This window comes from Cyanistes caeruleus, chromosome 5, assembly GCF_971803275.1.
Source record: "Cyanistes caeruleus chromosome 5, bCyaCae1.hap1.1, whole genome shotgun sequence".
In the NCBI taxonomy this organism is placed as follows: domain Eukaryota; kingdom Metazoa; phylum Chordata; class Aves; order Passeriformes; family Paridae; genus Cyanistes; species Cyanistes caeruleus.
In genome coordinates, this window is record NC_141705.1 from 12801318 (window position 1) to 12822622 (window position 21305).

General features: G+C 37.4%; 1 protein-coding gene across 1 annotated transcript in view; it reads right to left on the minus strand.

Moving 5' to 3' along the window:
• STK32B (serine/threonine kinase 32B) overlaps window positions 1-21305 on the minus strand; it is a 154357-nt gene that overhangs the window by 56985 nt on the left and 76067 nt on the right. Inside the window, exon 4 of the mRNA XM_086889185.1 lies at window positions 16228-16401. Coding sequence (XP_086745311.1) covers window positions 16228-16401 — 174 coding nt within the window. The remainder of the gene's footprint in view (window positions 1-16227; window positions 16402-21305) is intronic.

Genomic DNA, 21305 nt, shown 5'->3' on the forward strand with positions numbered 1-21305 from the left:
AGGTGCTATGCAGTAATTTAAAATACCGTAGGTCCTTTCAGTTGTATAATTTCTTAGGATCTGTAAGAAAACGGTCAGGAAAGATCTAAGACTAAACAAAAAAATTCCTTGTGAATAAAGTACAAATAGATTAGATTTCTCAGTTAAAAGCAGAGACCTCTAAGATGTGAGACAAATAATAGTATCTACATGGTCAAAAAACCTTCTCTATTTGCTTTTGGAACATGAATGTAGATTCATATTCCCTAAAACCAAAGCTAAACAAACAGCATTTTATTTATATAACAGAGAATTAAACTCAAGTTGATTACTACAAGACATAATTTCACAAAAATGCTTCTGTGGCTTAAGCAAAGATTTAACCATTGATGTGAATAACAGAACTAGCAGCTAGAGTTCCTCCAGCTTAGATTAATCGAGTTGCTCAAGCACTTCTACAGCAAATACAGACACTGTCTACCCTTCATCTTTTTGAAACATACCTGTAGTAATACCAAACACAAGATCTGTGCTTTTCCTTAAACCTGTGAGTATTGAAAAATTATCACTGGATAATTTATCTGTTTTAGTCTGCCTTTCAGTTTTGCTGCACACATATACAAACCACAGACTTAGTTTCTGCCATGTTTAATTTTGGGATTTTTGCTTTTGCCTACATTTTCTCATTTTATCAAAATATTTCAAGTGTTTCCAACATAGGGACAACTGTTCTTTGTCAGTCTAAACAGCTTTTTAATATTATCAGTATATGAAATATTTCCACTTATAATAGCTCTGTATAGGTCTGAATTCACTGGTGTAATAACACCTAACCCCTAATTTGGTATCAGCCAAAACTCAATACATATTTTCATATTTTTGTCTGATATGTTTAATTCTTTGCCTTGCTGGCTCAGACCAGGATCTAACATATTATCACATTTCTATTCTCTTGAGCTTCCAAACTCTGACAGTACCATATATGAGCATTCCAGTTGATAGCAGTTATGCCAGCATGACTTATAATGGAGTATTTCTACTTTTTAATGATAATTGATTTCCTCAAAAGGAGAATCACTGAGGCTTCAACTTTCATTAACCAAAGGCAAGTTAAAGAGAAAACACAATTCTTTGCAAACTGATGAAATTAAGCCTTAGATTTTTAGAAGTAGGTTCTGCCTGATTTTTTTGACTAGAAAGAAGACACATAATCACTTTCATTCAAAGGACAGAATCTAGCATTTAGAGACAGGGTGAATTGCAATAGGGGAGTTCAGACTGGATATAAAAAAAACTTCCACAACAGACAACAGAGAGAGGAACAGGATTCCTGGAGTGGTTGTATGGTCACCATCCCTGGAGTTTTTCAATACATAAGTCCCTGGGAAGAGTGGTCTGGTGTTGTATCTGATCATGCTTTAATTAGAAAGTTGGACTGGAGACCTCTAGGTTCAGGTTCCTTTCTACCTGAATTTTGCCTATGATGATTTATGTTTATACAAGTTCTGCAGGGAGAAAAGAGACCTTTCTCCACCCATCAAGTCAGAGCAGAAGTTGAGTAACTTCCTATAAATGACACCCAGCATTGCAGCCCATAGCCAGCCTCCTCCAAGGCAGTGGTGATGCCTAGAGCCCATGGACAACAAAACTCCATGGTCCCAAGATATGTTAGTCTGGGTGTAGTAACCCAAAATTTACGTGTGAATCACTGAAAATTCATTGGCTGACAGTGAAGGCAGCCCATGTCCTTGAAGAACATGAAGGGTTTTTTTTCTTAAAGATAGTTTCAACACATCCACAGAAAAATTAAATTAGATGGATTTTGCATTCTCATAAGGATTCAAAAGAGGAGGATTGAGAAAAAGGCCCACAAGGTCAGAAGAATTATTACACCAGCTTCAGCAGACAGTGTTTCCACTCTAATAAAGGTCTCTACATTTTTCTCTTTAGTGCTAATAACCCAACTCTTGTGTAGGATAAACGTTAAAATATGGAGTTAAAGGTTTTTTTCTTAATCATGTAGCTCGTGTCTAATGATAATATTTCTAATATTTTTTTCTCTACATAGAAATAGGCATTAAGATTAATATTAGGTGCATAGCAATTCTCAACAGCCATAAAAAGAGCAGAGTTAGGAAATATAAGCTTCAGCTATGGGTTATTTGAGGTCACATGAGACATCACTGGATGAGAGCACTGAAGTGAGCCACATAATGTATGATAAAGGGTTTTCTCCTGGTCATGGAAAGAAAGGTAAACAAATTCTGATTTTCACAGAGAGGGAACTTATTTCCTTTCCCATTTGTTATTACACTCACAAATAAAACAAATGTCCAAGGCAGGCAGTTCATAAAAGAAGTGACTGCATAGATATTGAGGTTTTCTTTAGCTGAATTTATTGATGCTTTGGATAAAGGAAAAGTCAATATATATTAGCTACTGTACAGCCAAGAGATTAATTTTTCCAAACATGTTTTTATTCTGTGACGGCAGCACAGGAATGAGGTATCTTCCAGAGCTGAACTGTGCAGGGCACCTACCAGGAGGACTTGCTCAAGAAATAGCTTTAATGAAGTGTGATGCATCTTTTCTTCCTCTCTTCAGCACTTCATCACTCATTTATCTTTTTATTTTTCTGTTCCTGACCAACACTGTTCCTAGTTTCCAGAACTGCTCAATGGTTTTAAAAAAAGATCATAGTAAGAATCTCAGAGTTCTTTACTTTATTTACAATTAGATTAATGAAAATTAAAGGTTTTGACAGCTCCAGACCTCTGATTGCCTGGTCATATACTACTTACTTAGATCTCAGCAGTAATTGCTGCCACTTACTGTCCTTTCATAAAAAAAACCTTCAGAGCCTTCTGTTCCTGCTCAAATGAATGTTGTGACATTACATGACCCTGTGCATCACTGTAACTTTGAAATTTAAATAATTCAGTAAAACTTAAAATACGCTGAGAAGACAAGGTATTAGATTATTCTGTTTTTCTCTGCAATTCCCACTCCTGAGCTTTAATGCAGAAGCAAAAAAATCATAGCTACTTCCAACTTCTTGTCTGGTAACAAGCATTTGCTCCTAATCAAACTCCCATCATCCAATCCATTATCACATTTTGGAGCCTTTTCTTTCTGTGGGACAACCTGTGTGGCAAGACCATTTTCTAGCCTATGAAATAGATAACTGCTGTAATAATTTTGACAAGTGAAAAAGCTCTCACCCATGAAGGCCTCTGGAGGCACTACCTCCCCCTATGTTCGTCTAAAGAATATCTGCACACCTGGCTTAAGGCTTGGGATTGTAGTGCCAGTTATATAGAAACAAGTTACTCTGATGTTGACTTTGTGGGGTGCCTGGAGTTCCTTTATACTTTAGTACTATTTTTTACCACGTGTCCATGACAATGTTGGGTTTTCTTAACACTTGTACTAGCCAAATTGATTTAGCTCTGAAAATAAAGCTGTCAAAGAAGATATCAAAACATGTTTATTTACAAATGCCTTAACTGGAACAAGCTTGTTATTTTCCAATTTTATCCCCATGTAGAAATAGACAAATATGAAAACATTTTCAATTCTTTCCTTGTAGCAATAGGTGGCAGTAATGATATCTACATTTGTCTGGATGGTGAGTGGGCTTTGGAAGCACTATATTTGTCTGTTTTAACTTGGATAAATAATTGTAGTAGATATTGTTATCCCAGATTGAAGGAAATTACCTTTTTAAAATAAAGGAATCCTATAGTTAACCTTTCAAATTTCTGGGCAGATATCGCCAGATAATAATCTTCTTTGGATAGGTTCAACTTTTGAATTTGCACAGGTGTCAAATTAAAATAAAAATATTAAACACAGACTATTTCATTATATTTTTCTTATTGAATAACCAAAATTGCTTTATCACAGAGGTAATTCTATACTGCAATAGCAAGAAAAATAGGCAAAGATTCTTAAATGCTATAAAAGCTTGAAAGATTTGCCCAAAGGAGTCTGTGAATCTGTACTTTGTCTCCTCTGTGTTGCATTGTATGATATCTCAGAGAAAGGGATTAAAAAGTACCACTGCAGCCTTATAAACGGAGCTTTTATATAACAAAGCCCAGGCTATATCATCCAGGATTTGTCTTCCTGACACAATGGCTCTTTTTCAGCTAAGCATTTGCAAGCACAAGCAACTTGCAGGCAATCTGATGGTTAGTTTTCATTTTGCCTGAAGGACTTCAAGTAATGACAAATGTGACACTTCCTTTGCTAGAACTATTTTCCAGAGTTAATGTTACAGAGGTACAGGTCTTGGAATTCCATGCAGAGCTGAGGGGAACCCGGGACAGCTGTCAACACTGATGATGCCAAACATCACTGCATTTCAAATAAAAAGCTTCTTCAGCCAAATGCTTCTTCAGATCATGTGGAGGACTCATGCAAAATCACCACAGAACAGTAATATTTCATAATCTCACAGCTGATGACTCTAATCTTTTCTGTGGTGTAGAGTCAAATATTATGAGACCTTGTGTGTGTACAAGTACAAGGGTCAAACTACTCCACGTGAAGCAGCTTCAAGAGCAGGTGACACCTCTGATAGCCATGGGAAGGGAACAATTCATTAGGCATTAACTGGAGCGTGACATTTGGGAAGAATTATCTGGTACAGCAGGAAAGTGTATACATTGCAATGGTGATGCTTCTTTCCATGACCCTGTGTAGAGGGCTTTTCACTAGAAATAAGGGAGAATGTACTTGGTGTGTACTCTGCCAGCAACTGCAAAACTATCAGTCTCCTTCCAGTAGAAAGCAAAGGCTCTCTTCCAGTTTTCACAGGCAGAAATCCATGTGTGAGATGAGCGAATGAGAGAAGAAATTGATGACATTTGCCCTCTGCCTAAAGACAAATCAGGAGAGCATTGTTACTGATAAGCACATTTGGCTTCATCTGTTGTAAAAAGCCAGCATCGTAAGTGTGGTGTTTTGTAATGACTGAAATTCATATAGCTGCTCCTTTGTTTTTCTCTGCATGAAATATGGAATAGATCCATTCAGATGTATCGCATCCCCAAGAGTTTGCTCAGCTTATCAGGCGATTTCAAAAAGAAAATTAACAAAACTCCAAGCACACAGGTGTGCTTGTCAGCCACTGTTCATAGTGTGTAATTACTGTATAATATCTCTAATATTTACCTTAAAACCTCTACCAACTTCTGTACCCAAAAGTTAATGCACCACCTGGTAGAAAAACAGTATCCACAATAATATTATCACATTCTTTAAAAGCTGTTTCCTTCATCCATACCATAGTGCACCCAATTACACTCAAGATGTCTGCCACCTAAAGTGTAGTTCAGCTTGGTGTTCTTCATGTGCAGGGCAAAGAAAGAAACAGCAACTTCTGAAGGTTTCAGGCTTTCAGCAAGTGCCCAGGCCAATGCAGCAGTGAAACTTTCCAATAAGGATGTTTTCTGCTGATCCGAGTTTCAGCCGCACAGTGCAGCAGGGAGAAGGGCTGCAAAGCAGCAGTCAGAAACAGCCACGCAAGGCTGTGTTGCTCACTCTGATCTGAAGCCCCAAATCACTCTCACCACTGACAGCATCTCCTGCTGGCTTGTACCTGTGACATGGGTACAAGTATTCAGACCTTTATTCCTCAAACTGACCACCTTGCATCCCAAAATATACACAGCCAAGACATACCACCAGGAGAATATTGAATGTGTTCCACAGGCAAGTGAACTTTGACATCCTTCATAGGCTTCCCCTTCTGGGTCATTTTAAGAATTTAACGTATGCAAAAGTTTGATGTAGTAAACTAGGAAGGGAGGTGCACACTATTCTAGAAAAGAAAGTGATATTTCATAAATTATTAAAAAAACTGATGTGCTACTTCCTGAAATGTCAGTAGCACGTCCCATGACACATCTTTTCCTTGTTGAGCTTCACATATCTTAGTTATAGGCTACTTATAAGGATAATTTTGTATGCTTTTAAGAAGGAATATTTGCAAACAAACAGAGCAATAAATGTGTGTATTACTGCATATTTCTGTTTAGAATAGATGAGACATGACAGGCAATATTTGACCCAAACCCAACTCCTAGTTTAGTACACTACCCTTCTAAGAAGTTTCACTGTTCTAGGAGATGTCAACAACATATTGCTTGTTGTTTGAAATCAAGCAGCCAAGTATTCTAACTCCTCTTGAAGAATCTGGATGAGGAATCAGGTATTGGCAATGCTGTTTGAGCCCACAGACTGTAGTGCCCTGGTAAACTGGTTTACTAGGCAAGAATAGAGTAGGGTTGAAGGTGAATTTAGACCGTGCAGAGAAACTGCTGTTACAGTAACTACCTGTACTGATATAATTATAAGGATTGTTCTTGCTATTTATTCAGGTGAAAATAGATATGGATTCTGATCTCAACTTAAAACACTTGGATTAAATTCTATTGTGAATTAGGCATCTATATACCCATTTATTGCCATTAGATGTATAAACATCACAGTCACTGGAGTGCAGAAGCCATTCACATGACTGCCTATTTTTAGATGAACTGGAGGCTTTATAGATTCTTTTAGCTTTATAGATTTGTTGGCTAGGTTGGCTTGTTTGAACAGACAACTAAAAAAGTATAGACTCCCTCATTTAAATCTTGGTGAACTGTGGACTAAGTTTTTGAAAACATAAGAAGACTCTTGCATGCTGTGTGAAATTATGAAGACAACTGGGGATGTTCTCAAGTCAAATTATTCTAAGGTGTTATCACAGAAGTGCAGGCAGGTGTTTAAGCCTCTTGCAGGAGTCACGCTTGGGGCTCTCATTGTCTTGTTTGACGTCATCTCACACCATGAACAACGCAATCCTTCATACATGATTAATTGTGCTGTATTTCAGACGCCTTGCACACTTAAGGATTTTTTTGTTTGCTGCCATCAAAAAACCCATCTTTCTCATTTGCAGCATGAACCTTCTGAAGCTCTGTAATTCTTCTATCTGTGAGGCTTAGAGGGAGAGGTCTGCGGAAGGAGCCCAGGGGTTCCTTGATTCCCTCCAAGGCAGGTGGACTTCACAAGCTCAGCTGTTTGTGACATGCAGGGAACCTGGAAATGCCACATAGTGGTACAATTTTTGTTGCTAGTGTTCAACTGGAGCTACATTTCAGCTTGGGGAGTTAGCATTCTGTCTCATGTAAGGAAACTTGTGACCAAGTGTTTCATAGGAGAGAACAACAGGCAATGACTGTCCCCATTAACTGAAGAGTTAAAGTGGTCTGATGTATAGTTCAAAAATCTAGACAACTAAAGCTTAATAATTCCATTTCTTAGTTGTAGATCGCATATGCTATTCCTTTTTGACACTGTCTCTTCCAAAAGCAAATATTAAACAATTATGATAGGATAAAAGACTGTTTGCTGGAAATGTACTTCCTTAAGTACATGCTCATAATTCTCAATTTCAGCAGTAGAGGTACTCTGGGACTCGGGGAAATAAGCTGGTACTTTAATTACTGTTAACTTTCTTTACATATGTAAGTGCATGTGTTTGCATTGGGGTGCATCTGTAAAGCATTTCTGTGACTTAGATTTGCAGAAGACAGCTGAAGGATCACCACCAGGGGAAAATTCTGCAGCGTCTCAAATTAAGAGGCAAGCTGTGACTCTCTGTGGGTTTTAAAGGCAGAACTCTAGATAACTAATACATTTAATTAGCATAAAAGCTGAGAAATGCAGCAGGCTGGCAATAGGTTTTCCACTCAGCAAGTCTTGTTAAGTGACTGTATTAGTAATTGTTACTTATTATTGACAATACATCAATTATTTTTTATTTGATTTCATTCAAAATAGACCTCTGACACCCATTGAGTTGTCCTGTTTGTCTGATATTTTTAATAAAAGTCCTATCTTAATTATTGTAGTAACCTGGGGGAGAAACATAGGAAATATAAAACTGCATTTCCCCACATCATCACCTTTTCTAGAAACACACAAATCTTTTTGTCCGTGTATTAATTTCTATCTGCAGACCTCTAAGCAGAGGTCTTTCACAGCTGGTAAATAAAGCTGTTTGACCCCTACAATGGCAAAGAAAGACATACTCAAAACCACTCAGCCTTCAGTAAATCTTATCCCTCTGACTGGGAATTCACATTCTCCACCAAGCCCATATTTCCTCTGCTCCTGCACCCCTGTGTTCACCCTCTCTGCTCACTCCTAACTTTGGCTTTCGGGGTCTGACTCTTTCCATAGCAGTTTTCTCTTGCCCACTCCTACACCACTCACTGCACTCCCTGGTCTGTTCCTCAGCCATCCTAGTCCCCCTCTGGACATTTCTGCCCCACTTGATGCAGGTAGATGATATCCTTGTTTTGCTACCCTCAAATCCATGTATCTTACCATCAATTGCACTTACAAATTTCATCAAAATACACTTACAAATTACACTTTCTCTTTTATTGCTACTGTCTGTCCAAAGTGTAGATGCCCAAAATATTTGCAAATTAAACTCAGCCTGAAAGCAAAGACAGTATCTGAGTATAGAAAGAGGACCCACAGTTATATCGTAAACCCCTCACATTTATCTTCTAATGTGTCCATAATTAAAACCCCAAACCTAAAAAGAATGTTACATGTCCGGTAAGAATATCACTAAAATAAAATTTGAGACTATAATGTGATTAGACACAGAATAGTCACTCTCAAAGGCCAAAAAAGAGACTTTCTGATTTCGTATTGTGTTTTCCTTGGTCTAGAAAGGAACTCCTCTGAATTCAGAACACTACAAAAGTTTCACATCTATAATAAAATGAAGAGATAAATGTCTGAATTAAAATGGGTAGCCACTGGATAGATGCTATTTCTCATTATATTAGTCAGACTGTGGAGATGATTTTGATCATCACTATAAAGAATGACCCAATTAATCTGAACCCAATTAAATAACTTTTGGTTTATTGAATGTGCACTGCCTTACAAGTGCTGCTCCCACCTTGCAAGGTCCCAGTTTGGCATAGTATTTTAATGTCTTTCCCTGCTGACAGTATTTCCTCATGTGCAAGAGCACCACAGATGTTGAATTGTGGGTTTGCCTTGTCTCCTTTACTGCAGGAAAGCACGATGATCCACACTGCATTATCCCGGGAAATTCCCTAGGGATAAATGTAAGCTGTGCACGCACATGTTGGGAGAAGCAGAGGCTCATCAGTAGCACTGTCTGTCATACAACATCAAAGATCTGAGCTTCTGTGCTTTCTCCTCTCTAAAACCCATCCAGAGGAGCTGGGAGAGGATTTTACAGAGAATATAGGAATGTTTGAAAATAACCTTGAGGGACTGTCCTGAGGAGCATCCAAGGAAGGGTGGAGATAAGAAATGCAAGGGGAAAAATTGAAAAGGCAACTTCAGCATAAAAAACCTGAAGGCAATTTGTGTCTTAATTGCAGCCCCTGCTCACAAGATAATTTATTTTGAAAGAAGAAACTGTCAGATGATCACAATTGCAACTCTCACTCTCTCATCTCTCTCATCTCTCAGTATATCTGTGAAGTCAAAAGTTGTTCAAAGGAGACCACATCTCATCTGAAATATTTAAGCTGTACTGAAAGCTTCTGAATGCATTTCCAAGGCACGAAGGAAGCTCAAATTGCAATATCCATTAATGAACTATCTTTTGCCATACCACTAACAGTTCACTCGATACCTGAGATACAGGAGACTACTGCAGGCATGAAGAAAGCAAGTAAAAGTGAACTTCTTTCTTAAGTCTTTTTTATTTCTCCATCTATTAGAAAAAGTTACATTGTAAGGAAATCTCCAAGGGAATGATAGAATACTTTATGTGTGTTGCTCATCCAAGCTGAAAAATATGTTGCCACCACTGAAGCAGAAAAAGGAGAAAGAAACAATTGTCCATATGTTGCTCTTGTTTCATACTTTGATTAGCATGAAATTTACAGTCTTTTTCCATATTGCCTTTTCCATCTACATACTTTAACCAAAGATTTTAAATTTCTTCACTGACTGCAAACAAAAAAGACTCAAGCACAGTGCCTGCAGATCTGCCATTTCAGTGGAGAGAATATGCCTGCTCAGAGTCATGGTGGTGTGAAATTTCCAAGAAACAAAGATATCAGAATACTTATAACCTAAACACTAAAGCTCTGGGGAAAAAGAGATTACTTTTGTATCACATATGGTTAGCTTTTGTTCTCTCCTTTTTTAGTTAGGACTTCACATCATTGCTCATTTGATCTCTCTGGATCAGCCTTTCCTCCACTTTAAGATGCATGGAGGGGTTGGGGTAGGAGGTGGAAGGCCAAAAAACCAGGGTAAGACAGGCACTGCCATATGAGGCAGTGGATGCTGTTACACCTCTGCAGAAAGAGTGCCTAATAATCTTAATTACTTCGTAAAAATTATTTGCATGTAGTTATTAATACTCTTGATTATTATATTTAGCACAACATATCAACATGCTATTAATATGGTGGTCTTTGCTGGTATAAATCAGTTGGGAGCAGACATCCATACTGAAATCCCTTGAAGTTTTAAAGCAACACCAACAAATTTTTAATGGATTTCTGTGAAAGAAAGAGATGCCTGATAACTGGCCACAAAAAACTAGCAATATGCTAGAGAAGAAAACTGGCATTAACCAGATCTGATTTGTGGGTGGAGACCTGAGATAATCTTTAATATAAAGCTCTGTTTTAGTTCTTTCAGCATCTTCTGCTTCAGTGTCTGAATGTCTAAAAATGATTCATGATCAAAATTTGAATACTGAGGAGTGGGAGAAGGAGGGAAACAAAGCATTTAATTTTATTATCCATCAACAGGATGCTAAATTATGGAGATGAGGGATATGTAATATTTTAATACATATTATGAGCCCTAAAGCCTGCTTTTCCTAAAAGAATAAGTTTATGTAAAGGGATTATTAAAGAAAACCAGGAATGGAAATGCAGAAACACAAACAGGTGATGACAGCTGATTTACATGGGGATGCAACCAATGTTTGTGTCTGTGGTGTACACAACACAATAGTTGGTTTTCTTATTGATTGTTTCTCAGTTTAAAAACAGACAAAGTGTAGACATGATTGAGACAGGAGTATATTACATGAATCTAGAATAAAGAGTTATTAATTCTTCTAGAAAGAATTTCAAACAATGTTATCTTAATCATAACTTTTTTACGCTGATTTAAAGGTTTTCCTGAATCCTCCCCTACTTTATTGTCATTTAGCTGCAATCAACAAAAAAGCCATGAGAAATCTCTAAAATTACAATGCCATCACTAGGGCATTGTGGAGTTATATATGTCTATATCATATCTACACCTACCTGGGTGTCTGATTTTAAACAGAGAAGCAATCAATAAGAAAACAAACTATTGTGCTGTGAATGGACAAACATACATTTAAGCTGGCCTTGATGATACAATAATGAGAAAGGGAAGATGAAAGAAAGGGACAAGAGGTGGCTTCATCTACTCACTTGAAAACTGTAAGAAAACAAGAAATTCCCTGCTGGCTTCAGTGAGGGTGTTTCAGCACTGGGGTTTTGAAGGAGTGAGGGTGTGATGGGCATCTTCTGGTATTTCACCTCACTGAGGAAGGGAGAGCACATCAGGCCCATAATAAGATATTGTACCTGTGCCAGTGGTAGGAACTGGAGCATCTGATGGGGCATCAGGCACCTCAGAGTGTTCCCTGTGTCTCTTTCCCAATACAGCCTGTTTTACTTTTTAGTAGTTTATATACTCTGTATAAGGAATTTTCAGTGTATTTCCAAACAAGCTCCATTTATTAGCAGTATCTTATCTGGTATATCAAATAGGTTTTTCTGTAGCTAAACAGAAGTAAAATTAATTTGTTCTTGTACAGAGAGAACTCTGTTCAGAAGCTGAAAGGCTTGTTCTCTGTGTATTTGTATCTTGTGGCATGTAATTCTTTGTTAAGTGCATGACTGAAATTTAGATACCCGTTGTGCCTAGAATTTGTGAATCACTTTCTTTTTTCATCTTGGCTGGCTCATAAGCATTCAGCAGGTGTTCAGGGTTTTATGGTTTGCATGGTGCTTCTTTTTTGGCTGGTTTTGATATGTTTTCTGATTTACTTCTCTTACGTAGCTCATTGCTCAGTTCCTGTAATTTTTCCTCGGAATAATGTGGGCTAACACTTGTATAAAGAACAAAATACACTTGTATAAAGAGCAAAAGTGCCATAGAAGAGACATGGGAACACGAACTAAGAAAATTCAATGGATGAGCCTCTTGGTCTCTTTGATACTCATGAATAGTGGTCATATTATGGTTATTTTTTTCCCTAGTTCATCTACTTCAGACCCTACTACACTTTTTCTTCATCTACACACACTTGCCAAAAAGTAAAAGACTACAAATATGAGCAGAAATCTGTAAGGAACTGTGTTTTATTTAGAATGTCCAGCTAAATCACAGGTTGGCATTATTCTGCCTGTGACACCTGTCAAAAACTAGGGTCAAATTTTCCATTTCCAAGTAATCTTCAAAATGATTTACTGCTTACATACTAAATGGAAAATGTCATGGAGGGCACCCTTTTAAGTAGAATTTGCTCTTTTGTTGTATGTTGTCACAAGTGAGACAGGGAAGGCCCATTTTAAAGAAGTGTCTAACCATTTAGATGTAGTTTCTAGTTTTTAGATCTTATTTCACCAGACGTTTAAACAACTTGGAAGACTCAATGATAACGAATAAACAGATCCAGTTCTGAACACAGAGTAACTCTTGTCTAGCTGGTAGCAGCAAGACGACCTTAGTCTGCAGTGGGTCATCTGGCAGAGGAAAATGCAATGTTCAGTTTGCTACAATTTTCCATTAGCTTTGGCCCACCCTGTGCTGCTACTCAGAGCTGGAATAACTCCTGGTGCTATTCTCCCTTGGAAGCAGAACTTGGAGGAATGTAAAACAGACCAGTGATCACAGTAGCCACACAGCACAGACCTGCCAAGACAAGCTGACTCCAGTCATATTGTGCTCAAAAATAAATTTTTATGTATGCTTATATATGTACACATACACACATGAATAGTTTTATATTAAATAAACCCCACTAAAATAAAAGTGTCCTGGGCACACTGATCAAACAGCTAATCTAGTATCCTAAAATTGCTCTGGAAGGTTACTGCAATTTCCATTCCAGACATCTGCCTCATCCAGCCTACTCTCTAAGCAGATGAAAACCAATGGAGCCAGACGACGATGAAAAGTTGTGAGGGCAATGCAGTTAACTCTTGGCCCTTAGAGAGAGAAAATGTGACTTTTTCAGCATGAGTATGTTACCAGGGCAGCAGCCACAGCATTGCAGGGCCAGCACTGCTCTGAGCCAAGGCTGTAGCTGCAAGAGCATCCTGGAAGAGACAACACGAGCTACTGCCGGAAGAACTCACTGAATGGAAACAGGCAGCCTACTTTGGTGAGGAGGCAGGTGGTTTTATTGAAATGTATGAACAGCAACATTTGTGAAAGGAGGAGGTTGAGTTACTCATGGCTGAAATAAGTTTATTCAGCCTTTGATGAGAAAACTTTTGTCCAATATATTATTCACTGGCATTATACAACCCGTTCTGGAAGGAATGTGTTTAGTCATACCATCTTGAAATGGCAAAATTCTGGATTTGATCCAAAATTTGAGAATGTTTGAGATAATGTATACTGTAAGAGGCCTTCCTGTGTGTCTTGGGATCCAAAGGTCTAAAAGAAGTACCACTCATCCAGCTTTAAAATAATCATTTTTTTGTGTGAGAAATATGGATAAAATATAATTACAGCAGGGCTGTGAGAAAATAAGGGGTTTTGGTGTAACTCTTACCTGTTACATATATATAGTTAGTTGTTTATAGTTAGCTGTTGTATGAGTTAAGTGAAAAATTTACTCAGATTAGTCTTCAAATAATAGCTTGAAACTTACATATTTTCTTTTTAAAGTTCTTATAATTCTGGGTGAGCATCCAGGCAAATGCAAACATTTACAATAGAACTGCGAGACATGGAGCAGCATTCATAGTTGTGCCATAATAAATAGATCCACTATTGCAGAATTATGTATGACAAATATGGATTTATACGCTCTTCTCCTGAACTAATTTAAGTCAGTGCTGTGCACTTGAATGTCAGACATGCTACAGAGATTTAAGGCAGCTGAAGATCCATCCCCCAGACTGCTGTTCCAGGTGGTGTTGAGATAGAAGGCAGAATGTTCTGGGACTCACCTGGCTAAATAACATGTTCACTAGTGTGTGGATCATTTGTGATTTTTTGGTAACTGGTGAGAAGATGAGAGGCAAAAGGCTCCTTGTGCCACAGTTGGGTAATTTGGGCAGTAAGCAATGAAGTGGGACAAACACACCCAAATCTCAGGATTGACAGCTTCAAAATAAAAATCTCTTCCATATGACAACAAAGTCCTAGACAACAATCCTAGCTAACCAGTCAGTGACACTTATTGCAGGCTGAGTGCTATTTTGTCTCATCTCTTTCTGTAAAAATTTTGGTGAGAGTGAAAGCAAAATCCAAACCCCTGAATGTGCCCCTGAATGGAACCACCAAGGAGCTCTGGATGGTCATGTCTTCCCCCACCTCAGTGCAAATCAGCAAGTGTTGAACCACTACAACTCAAAAAAAAAAAAAAAAAAAAAGTCATATGTTTACTTGTTATGATTAAGTAACACAAAAGAAAAGTGCCAAGCCCAGTTTCATAGTGGGACCATGACAAGGCAGACACTGTCTCAAAAAACTATGAATAACCACAATGACTTCAATCCAGCCCTTCATTCTTTCCAGACATCTGTCACCTTTCTCAGGCTTTCCTTTGATACATTTTTATGCTACAGACCTCTAGCAAAATACAAGTTTTGATTACAATCTGGATTGTCTCATGAATATTTTGCCAGCCTATTTGCATAAAAGATCTCATCAATTTGTTTTTCACCAAGAACATTCCTTAAGGCATTAAAAACAAAGGTTGGCTCTAATTCTGAGCTCCACTTTTAAAATACTCACTGAGAAAAGAAAATTTGTGCAAAATACATGGAAATGTTCTAAAATAGAAACAGTGTACTAAAGAATTTTCTTGCAGTATTTGCAAGATTTATTATATTTTGAGTTTTAATTGCAAGCAAAACAAGTGTTGCAATAATTAGGGGAATTTTGTCTAGCACAGTTTCAGTAACACAACATATCCACCTACCACTGCATCTCTGCTCAGATAGATTTCATGCTGACCATTCCTCTAAAAGTCAGACCATACTTTTTATTGTATCTTTATTGTGAAATCATGAGGAAGCTCTGCAAGGGGATGGGATGGAAACTCTCCATTAATGTATTTGAAGGAATTTGTTTATAATGGACTTTGGGTGATCTATGGCACAACTTTGTTTAGTTTGGTCTCTGAAAGTCACAGCCAGATTTTGTATACACAAAACTGTATTTTTGCATTCATACCACTCTAAATCAGAAAAGATCACCCTGAATTTAGCCTAAAAAGGAGTAAAATAAAGGTTCAAACCCATAATTTTATAATTTCATAGTTGTTGTGTTAATATAAAAACAGAAGTTATCCCTGTTGCTTCAGTGTCAAAATGTTTAAAGAAAACAGACCCTGATTCCTGACACCTTTTTTGAAATTAATGCTATCCTTGCTTCTGTATGTCAGAAAACCTAACACACTGCTGTAATATGAAAAGTACAAAAAAGATGCAGCCTCTCTCATTGTTACAATTGATTTGTGCTATTATTCCAACTTCCCCATGTCTCTTCCTCCTGACCTTCATGCAGATGCTGCAAGTAAACAAATTATTCTCAGCTTTAGGTTCTATAACTGTTCCCTGATGTTGTGGGAAGCTCTTGTACTGGATTACTGTGCTTTTGTGTTCAGTAACATTGGGGCACTGGAGAATTAAAAATAAATTAAAAGCAGTCAGGATGCTATTATGTGTTGTATTTAGTGTTTAAAGACCATGGTAAAAAATGTACATCCATACTATGAGATCAGAAGGAGAAAAGGGCAGTATGAAAAGGATACAAGGCTACTAAATGGGTGTGGACAGAAAGGTGTGGACACTTAAAAAGAAAACCTTTCAGAGACAAGTTCCACCTTTGAATAGCAATGGGAACTTTTCAGAGGTTTTGAATAAACAGAACTATAAAAACAGATATATGATAAAATTCCTCTGCTCTGCCAAAAGCAAGCAGCCCATTTCTCAAGTGAAATTCACTCACCTGTGAATGATGTGGTATCTCTGCAAATAATCCAAGGAAAGCGCCAGCTCACAAATGTACAGTTTAACAGTTCCTTCATTAAAGTGAACGTTCTGCTGCAAGTGGTAACGCAGGTCACCTCCGAGTAAGAGATCAACCACCATGAACATGTCTTCTTCATCTTGAAAGGAATACCTGGAGGAAAGAGTTACAGCTGAGATCTCAGGGAGGATGATTAAGTCACAGCTGTGCCTTGGGGTGGCTCTCATGAAGGAGATCCTGGGAAGTCCCTGATTTGCTCAAAAGGCATGCACAGAAAGGCATTCTCAGGGCTGAGGTCCAGTCCTGCAAACAGGCTTTGATTGTGGTGGGACTCTGAACGACTCTAAAGCTTTGTGCTTTAACCCCAGTGACAGCTAAGTACCATGCAGATGCTCTCTCACTCCTCTTTCTCCCAGTGAGCTGGGGAGGAGAATCAGAAAAAAGTAAAAACTTGTGGGTTGACATAAGAAGAGTTGATAATGATAATGATAAAAATGATAAAATAATAATGATAAAACCAGTAATAATTGCAATGAAAAGGAGAGAAAGAAAGAAAACCCAAGAACAAGTTATGCATAACACCAGTGTTCACCATCCCCTGAATGATGTCAAGCCTGACCCCAGCAACAACCAGCCCTTCCCATCCAAATCCTCCAGTTGGTATGAGCATGATACTTCATGGTGTGGAATATCCCTTTGGAGAGTTTGGACCAGCTGTCCCAGCTGTGTGCTCTCCCAGCTCCTTGTGCAGCTCCTCACTGGCAGAGCAAAAGACACTGAAAATTCTTTGACTTAGGGTGAGCACTACTGAGCAACAGCCAAAACATCTGAGTGTTGTGAACAATATTCTCATCCTGAATCCAAAACACAGCACTCTTTTGGTAAGAAGAAAACTAATTTTATCCCAGCTGAAACTGGAACATGAAGGCAAGCTACTGCCATACTGCTGTCTTATTTTAAACATGGATTAACACCTGAATGTCGATAAAACAGAATTTAAAATACCTTTAAGATTTTTACATTCTTAAATAAGCATATACTCATTCAGGTGACAAAACAGCTTACAAAGTAGTACCAATAAAATGGAAGGCCTTGAAACACACTTGGTATTTGCACACATACAGCTCTAGTTCAGTGCTTTTGGAAAGTATCCTGGCAGCACTGAGATTTGCTGTCTCAGGGGTATTTTCCAGATTCAATAAATATACACAATGTTCTATTAGCTGAGTATTTTTTACAGCTTGCAGTGTAAGTCCAAATTCAATAAGAACTAAAACTGCAATTTTACTGCCTAAAAATACATCTTTTTTTCAGTCAGCAACCTATATCTTATAAAATGACAGAATCTTCATGGTTACTGACAAAATTCTTTTGGACCCTTTCCCAGAAATGCCTACTGAACACTCTGAGGACCAAATTTTGACATGATTTAAATCCTGTAAATCCAAAGGTGTAGCCAGTCAATGTACAGTATATATATACACATATATAGTGTTTGGGCAAGCAGGAATTTCCATGTGTTTCTACTTACCTTGGCTATGCTGCGATTGCTCTGTTTTTTTATGGTCTCAGTGAGCCGACAGAAACACTCTGGATTTCATTTCTAAATGCAACTGTATAAGATACAGTTTTCCCAAAAGAGGAATGGCAAGTACCTTATTTCTGATGTGAAGTCACTCTTTTCTTAGAAATTGTTTTAGAATTCATTTTGATGTGAAGTTATATTATCTTATCTCAGGACTACTGAGGGGTGATCCATAGTGAAAGTGCCTCCTCTAGCACCTTTCCTCCCATGAGATATGTAATATATGTTTGCTACAGATGTGATTCAGTTCTCTTGAACTGTGAAATTTATGCCAAGAAAATAAAAAAGAGAGGACTTCCAGAAAATTTGTGCACACCCTCCCCCCAGAGGCAGAAAAGTCTATATTAGATTATTTTAATTGACAGTTACGTACAGTTTCACTTTCATTCCCAGGCTTGCACTTACTGAAATGAGGCACTGCTTAGGGCTTGTCACAGATGGTTCATTTTGAATTTAATGCTTGCTATTCTTTCTGAACACAGTTCTGAGAAGTGACTTTCTCTCATACTCTGCTCTTCTGTTGCATTTCTGTGTGACTGCCAAATGCCAGGAAGGTAAAGTCATTTTATTTGCTTTAAGCTTACTTCTCAATAAGTCAAACCTCTGATGCAAAATAGTCAAGTAGGTGGCACATGGTGTCTGCTTACCTCTAGAGAGGCAGAATTTTGTAACACACAAACTCATACACAGGTCAAAAAAACAGAAGGCTTCAAATATATTCCAATTCCTCCAAGTATTGTGTGTTACTGAGTCTGGAGCAATCACAGAAGTAAAGCTTAAATGTGTAGTTACATTTAAGATTTTTTTTTTTTTCTTCTTCCTTTTTGACACTGTTGTTATTTTAAGTGAAGAAATTCTAGCATTGAGAAGAGGTAAAATCATCATCATAGAATGACTTTGGTTAGAAGAGGTCTTAAAAATCTATTTCCAACCCCACTGCCATGTGTAGGGACACCTCACACTAGACCAGGCTGCTTGATCCATCCTTGCCTTGAACACTCCCAGGGACAGGGCAGCCACAGTTGCTCTGGGCAACCTGTTCCAGTGCCTCACCATCCTCTGAAAAATGTCAGTTTTTCCCTTTGGTTTACACTTGAGTCAGGTATAGATTTTGTTTCTTTTTTTATATTATTTTTTTAAAAATTGGAAAAAAAATGCAGGCTGAAAACTCCGCTTAAATGATAAGTGAAATATTGTGTCTTGTCTGGGACTAAAGAGCACTCTTGGTGCCTAAAGTCCTATGATGACATGTCAGTAGAAATGGTATTGATGCACCTCTAGTCTTGAGATATAAACATCCTTAGTCATTTTTTAGGGCAGTGTGAAAGCAGATCTTGCAGTTACCAATTTCTAAGGTATTGAATGTGGAGCAGGACTTTCTCCAGGTCCTGCTGTGCAGCTGGGTAACAAATGGTACTGTTTTCCTCCTACCCTGCTTTAAGCACTAACAGGACTTTTTGTACCAGCTTAGACAAGTTTGGTTTGTCATGATCACAAGCAATCTAGTCCTATACCTCTCTCCCTCACACAAATCCAGCATTCTTTACATAGGAAATTAAATATTACATTTTTCAGTATTTCAAGAAATAAGAGCTTTTGATATATTAGTCTAAGAATTGAAATAGACAAGTAAAATATTGGTCATGGGAGAAGAGAATCTTTGAAAATGCTGCTGCTGGTTGGGGAGAGGCTGGTGGCAAATCAGTGAAGAGGAGTTTTTGAGCAAACACAGTAATTTTACTTTTGTAAGCTTCTTATCTGCTCAAAGGTAAATGACACAGAAATGGGTTGATTGGTTTTTGAAATAAACTCAGGGGTTGATTGGGATTTTTATGTTAACGAGGTAGCTGAGAAATACCTTCTGAATTAATTGTAAGATTGTGACTTATGTTGACTATTAATCAATTGATATTGAATACCAATAATGCGTTACTAGCTACCCTAAAGACAAAATTTTAATCCTCCTTGAAATGAAGGAGTAAATGACTTGAAGCAATAGTTCTTGTTTGTTTCTTAAGTAGTATCATTCTCCAGTTATAGGAAAACTGTTCTAAATACAGACCCAGCCTCTGATTTTCCTTGGTTGAAGAAAAGTTTTAATGAATTATAATCATCTTTCTCCAAATTAAGATAAAATAATAAAGCCCATAGCAAACAGGGAATTGAATTTTTGATTATCTTCTGACTGGAAGATAAACTATTATTGAACATAGTCCTCAATGGAAACACATTTAAACAAAGTACTTTTTGAAACAGTTATATCTGTTTCCACATTTATATCTGTATTTGTTTTAATCATATCTAATTTTGTATTTATATAATATTTTATTTATTATTTGTAACTCTGATTTCATAAAAGCAGTTGCAGATAGATTATTAAGTTTATTTTTCCCCCTTTCATTCCTTCTTTTCAGTTATCAGGGTAATTTTTCACTGAAATTCTTCCAGTTGAGGCACCCAATATTCATATATCTTGTTTCATATGAATTACCTGGGGAAAAGGACATAATGATGGATATTTTATATATGACTGAAATTAAAGATTAGAACCACATTAGAAAAATTTCATCATTAAGACCAAACCTAACTCCATAATCTTGAGTTAATCAGTTAAAGCAAGATATGCACAGTTCCTACGTTTAGATAACGCTTCTGCTTTCCACTGAATATGACAAATGATTGATCCTTGGTGTCTCCTAACTACAAAATTAAAGAAGGATCCTTTTCCAGTTTCCCCCTGGCAATATTAAAGGGACATGGTAATTTTTTCAGTGACATAACCCCTGCACCAGTAACTGTAGATTTTTCCAGTGTAGATGTAGATGCCATTTCTTGATATGGTTACCTTGGTTTTTTTCTTACCAGTCCAGTTTGTGTAACTATGTTATAAAATGCTCCTCACCTGAGGTAAAGCAGCAACAGGTTTACCCAAGACTTGCTGCACTGGAAAAAGAACAGGTCACTTAAAGGCTTGAATAATTTGATATTTGCCAAAGAACAGTTTGTCAAAGAAGAAAAATAACACTCCAGAGCTCTCTTGTATGGGTATAGTGGAATAAAATATAGAAATAAGCTTGTATAAGTATAGGTTACAATATAGGTGCCAAAAATAGCAACTTTGATCAGTCAAACATCAAGTAATTTAAACTTCCCCATTCTGAGGAGGTGTGCTGAAAACTGTTACACCCACTGTGACTGTCAATAGCAAATACTTACCTCTGAATTACATTTTTCATAAAATGAAGCGTCCAAGCCAACCAAATTAATGTTTTTCTTTAAGTTTGTGTGTTCTGTCAGACAAGGACAAGTCTCAAGATTTATTAACTTTGTAAATACAAATATGTAAGTATTTTGAATGAATGTTGGAAATGTTCATAATGTCTGTTTTGTTTACATTTCTATAGATTTCTTAGTTATTTCAGAAAATTGATAAGCATTAGTGATTGGACTTTGAGATTTGTGCTTGCAAAGT